Source organism: Lampris incognitus, chromosome 1, assembly GCF_029633865.1.
Source record: "Lampris incognitus isolate fLamInc1 chromosome 1, fLamInc1.hap2, whole genome shotgun sequence".
In the NCBI taxonomy this organism is placed as follows: domain Eukaryota; kingdom Metazoa; phylum Chordata; class Actinopteri; order Lampriformes; family Lampridae; genus Lampris; species Lampris incognitus.
Window position 1 is genome coordinate 146865805 of NC_079211.1, and position 5238 is coordinate 146871042.

General features: G+C 50.2%; 1 protein-coding gene across 1 annotated transcript in view; it reads left to right on the forward strand.

The window, feature by feature from the left end:
* The first annotated feature begins 274 nt into the window (after nucleotides 1–274).
* The window catches only part of sh2d3cb (SH2 domain containing 3Cb), a 67106-nt gene continuing 62142 nt past the window's right edge, over nucleotides 275–5238 (forward strand). The window contains exon 1 of the mRNA XM_056280296.1: nucleotides 275–421. Coding sequence (XP_056136271.1) covers nucleotides 403–421 — 19 coding nt within the window. The 5' untranslated portion in view covers nucleotides 275–402. The remainder of the gene's footprint in view (nucleotides 422–5238) is intronic.

Below are 5238 nucleotides of genomic sequence, written 5' to 3' on the forward strand. Positions count from 1 at the left end.
CTGTGGTACTATGTCAGATGAGGTTGGTGAAGTGGGGGAAGTGTGATGTGAGCCACTTTGTAATTTCTGAATATTTTCCTGGAAATACAACAAAGAAAAAAAAAAAACCCCAAAAAACCTAAAAATCACCATCAGCGTGGTTTTTGCATCACGTCCGCGGGTTCCACTGCGTCCCAGGACTTGCCACCGGGGTTCAGAAACTCGCCGTGGAACAAAATCATCCTCACCATCGCTCACTTCCTGTCTTTTCAGAAGACAGGAAGTGTGTCAGCTGGTTCGAGCAGCGGCAGTACTGCTGCTGCTTCCAGGTCGTCTCGGCGGCAGCGGGAGGCTGGCGGATCAGGTGCCTGAGATGTGTGAAGACTACCGTGCAGACTCCATGAACTCGCCGGCCTGGGAACGATGAGCAAACGAAAGCTGAGTGAGTCTTTTCTCTCTCTCTCTCTTTTTTTTTTTTTTTGTCCTTGATGAAGCTGAGCAGTATTCTGAAGGTCTGGTTTCAGAAGAGGGGGGAAAACTGTTTGGTAGGAAAGTGACACCATGAAAAGCCATAACAAGACAAAACACAAAGAGGTGGTGGTGAAACTAGGAGCCGCTGGACAGCGAGGCTGGACAGGTCCCTCATGTTTCACTGGCTCCGGGTTTCTTTCGTAATTTTACACTCAAGTCAGGCTTCATGTGGCTCTTCTGTCTTTCTGTGAATCTACAAGAGAACGTTACACACCCCTCCACTAACACTAACACTTCCTCTGCAATTTGTCATGACATATAGAAGATAACACCTCTTCATCATGGTGTGTGTGTGTGTGTGTGTGTGTGTACAACACATACTGCCCCCAATATCCATCCACCCATCCATTATCTGAACCGCTTATCCTGCTCTCAGGGTCGCGGGGATGCTGGAGCCTATCCCAGCAGTCATGGGGCGACAGGCGGGGAGACACCCTGGACAGGCCGCCAGGCCATCACACCGGGCCGATACACACACACACACACACACACACACACTAGAGACAATGTAGTACGGCTGATTCACCTGACCTACATGTCTTTGGACTGTGGGAGGAAACCAGAGCCCCCGGAGGAAACCCACACAGACACGGGTAGAACATGCAAGCTCCACTCGGAGGACGACCCGGGACAACCCCCAAGGTTGGATTTCCCCGGGGCTCGAACCCAGGACCTTCTTGCTGTGAGGCGACCACGCTAACCACTGCGCACAGCTCTGTAGATGCAACAGAATTTCCAAATCAGTCTCATCAATCTACCAACCATTAATGCTGGTGTTCAGTACTTACAATTGAACCATTCACGTTGACGGAAGGATCAATGTTGCACCCAAGGGCGTAGGAGAGAGTTTTATATTGGGTGGTGGTGGGAGGGCAAAACCCTGTGGGGTGGTCCGGGGGCATGCTCCCCCTGGAAAGAGTTTTTAAAAACGGTTTGAAATTGCCATTTTACAACAGTTTTCAGCAAAGATGGCCATATGATAAGGCCTCCCCCGGAAGAGTATGATTATTTTTAATTTCGGCAACTAAATTAACTTTTTTTGGGGGGGGGGATTTTTCTCCCTTTTTGTCCTCCCCAATTGTATCGGGCCAATTACCCCACTCTTCCGAGCCGTCCCGGTCGCTACTCCACCCCCTCTGCCGATCCGGGGAGGGCTGCAGACTACCACATGCCTCCTCCCATACATGTGGAGTCACCAGCCGCTTCTTTTCACCTGACAATGAGGAGTTTCACCGGGGGGATGTAGCACGTGGGAGGATCACGCTATCCCCCCTCCCCCCTGAACAGGCGCCCCGACCGACCGACCAGAGGAGCCGCTAGTGCAGCGACCAGGACACATACCCACATCCGACTTCCCACCCGCAGACACGGTCAACAGACCAAGCCGGAGTTAACACCAGGATTCGAACCCACGATCCCTGTGTCGGTAGGGAACGGAATACACCGCTACGCTGCCCGATCATGGTAGTTGGTTAACAACAGTATGAAGTTACCAAACTACCACAACACAGCCCTCTGACATGAATGTACACGTTATAACACCGTATTCACAGTAAGCTTACTGTAAGTCGTCCCGTGCTAACGTTATAACCTTCAGGGTGTAGGGGAGCTCAAGCAGGAGTCGTGACAGCTTTCTCTTTCGGCTACACAACGTGCACCATTTATTCCTTCCGCCATTACAACGACAACCAAAAAAACCCGCGCAGTGGAAGTGCGTCACTGTAAACCCGAACCGAGGAAACAGCAGCTGTAAACCAACGTTCCTACCAGCTCAATAAGGGGAATTATGTAGCTCCATAACCGCTACAAGGGTTTATCTGTGTGTCACCACCACACAACGGCTTTGCTAACTAGTGTAACCTATTTTTCTGGACTTAGCCCGTTAGTGATTTTAAGTTCCTGTTATAAGCTGTTGCCACAGTATATGCGTTGAGCTCTTATTTTGAAGGCTGAAGAGAGAGCGGAAGTGCTGTACGCGGTGTTGTTGCCGCGGAGTTCTGTTGGGGGGAAGAATCCAAATAAAGTGGTGCTCGTGTGAAAGTGGAACCTCCCTATTTGTTCTTCCCGCGCTCCGAAGAGACTTCTGAGGATCTGCACACTTCCGGATCCCACCGCTGCCACCAACGTAGCCGAGGGTTTGTAGATGTCCGCCTATACTGTACGAAACTATAACATAACAAATAGAGTAAGCACACTTCGCGGGGGAATTTACAAACCTGAGCGACGACGAGTAGCGGAGGATTCATCGCTGCCACGTCACTGCCACGTCACTGCCACGTCACGCGTCAGCGGGCCGCCGCCAGTACCAAGGACCTGGGGAGGAGGGGGGGGAGGGGGTTGTTGTTGGCGTTAGTAACTAATCTACTCATATATTTTCGTAATGTGTGTGTGTGTGTGTGTGTGGTGTTAGTGTAGAGAGCGGGACCGAAAACTAAAGCACTTATGATCCTAATTCTTTTTGGAGGTGGTAGGTATTGTCTCAGAGAGTAAGGGGAAAATCCCCGAAAATTAAAATTATGCATAATTATGCAAAATATGCATGTTTCTAAAAATGGCTAAAAACCACTTTTCTCGGCATTCCAGATGATTCTGAGCATCTTTGATTTTTTTTCACCTATATAAAAAAAATTTCTGGGACTTAGAAATGTTTTGGCATTATGCAAAATAATATATGCATTTTTGCAAAAATGCACTTATGATCCTAATTTTTTTGGGGAGGTGGTACGTGTTGTTCCAGAGAGGACCAGAAAAATAGCAGAACATTAAATTATAATTATAATTATGCATAACTATGCAAAAAATATGCATTTTCTAAAAATGCCTAAAAACCAATTTTCTCGGCATTGCAGATTATTCTGAGCATTTGGGGGGGGGAGTTGGAGTGGGGGGGGGGTTTAGGGGCAGGGGGAAGGCGGTTAGCTGGCAGGATGAAGAGGAGGGAGATTTAGACGGGCTGAGAACCAAACCGCTACATTGTAGCGGGGTTCTTCTAGTACTTTTACATATTGTGGGAGGGGAGAGACACGAATGCCGGCACATCCAGCGAGTATATGTCCAGTATTACACATATTTATGCATATATCTAGTCGTGGATTTTCTTATTTAGTGAGGGGAACTTGTCCCCTCCGCCCCCCGGGGCCCCCCCGGTTCCGACGCCCTTGGTTGCACCAACCGGAGTACTTTGACTGGCGGAGGATGGGTTCCATGAATACTGCAACAGCAGCAGGCAGCACAACAGCTTCCTGCAGCGGTACTGAAGGTTCGATACCTCGGACTGTAACTGCAGCTGGCTGGGAGCACGTGGCAACTGTGGTGCCTCGGCAAGAATGCAAAGATGTTATCTTCAAAGACGTGTATCGATAACGACTGGTGGGTGTGTATGCGTGGTTCTGAAAATGAAACAATACACAATAATCCTACACTACATCTAGGTCTAGGCAGAGCTGTATCGGTCGGGATTCGCCACAATTTCTCCACCCCACAAGGTAAACGTTACTCTTCCAGCCAGCCAAATTGAGCAACTAATACGTGTCCATATACACGTATTTCGCTCTCGCAAAACGTGTCCTCTGACACGTACGTCTAGACCTAGAAGACAGGATTGCGCCCCCAGTGGCCAGAAGACGGGATTGCGGCCCCAGTGGCAACTAATACGTGTCCATATACACCTATTTCGCTCTCGCAAAACGTGTCCTCTGACACGTACGTCTAGACCTAGAAGACAGGATTGCGCCCCCCAGTGGCCAGAAGACGGGATTGCGGCCCCAGTGGCGACTAAATACGTGTCTATATACACGTATTTCGCTCTCGCAAAACGTGTCCTCTGACACGTACGTATTGTGACGTAGTGTTGGTCATGACAGACCTAGTAGGCTACAGGGCGCCCCTAGCGGCATCTGTGAGATACGCGTCAACGAACACGTATAAGGGACTCGCAGAAGCGTGTCCATAGACACGTAAAGAGGAGGCGACCGGTCTGCGGTCATGAGGCGACATTACAACGGGTAAGGACCGTCAGAGGAGTAAAGGCGCAGATGTGAAAGCTTTTCGCTGCCTTTCCACCACTCGTTCATTAGAGAAACCCGACAGACAAAGTAGCCAAGTTATACCCGGCACGTAAACACCGCACAGGTTTTCGGTCCGTCCCTTAAACAGGTCCGACGCTCTCGTAGAAACTAAAGGAAAGTTCCGCCCGCCCACCGGAAGCGGTACCAATGGGGATCTACACGCACACACACACACACACACTCGTCCGGAACCTTTCTAACGCCGAGGAAACAATTAACTAAAACAACCAACACTAATTATCAAACTAATCCTCATCAACACTAATGATCAGGTACAACCGATGACGTGGCGTGGGGGCAGCGAATCAGGAAGTGCGGTGGATTAGCAAGAAGGAAGCGAGGGCGGCTATGAGGAGGAGGAAGGGTGGGAAGGCGGGTGGCGCAGATGACGTCCCTGTGGAGGCGCGGAGGTGTTGAGGAGAGACGGCAGTGGGGGGTTTTGACGAGACTGTTTAACACAATCTTGGGAAGCGAGAGGGTGCCTGAGGGGTGGAGAAGAAGCAGGGTGGTACCGGTCTTCAAGAATAAGGGCGATGTGGAGAACTGCAGCAACTACAGAGGTAGAAAGCTGATCAGCCACATGAAGATGGGTGGCTGGATGGATGGATGGGTGGGTGGGTGGGTGGGTGGATGGATGGATGGATGGGTGGATGGATGGGTG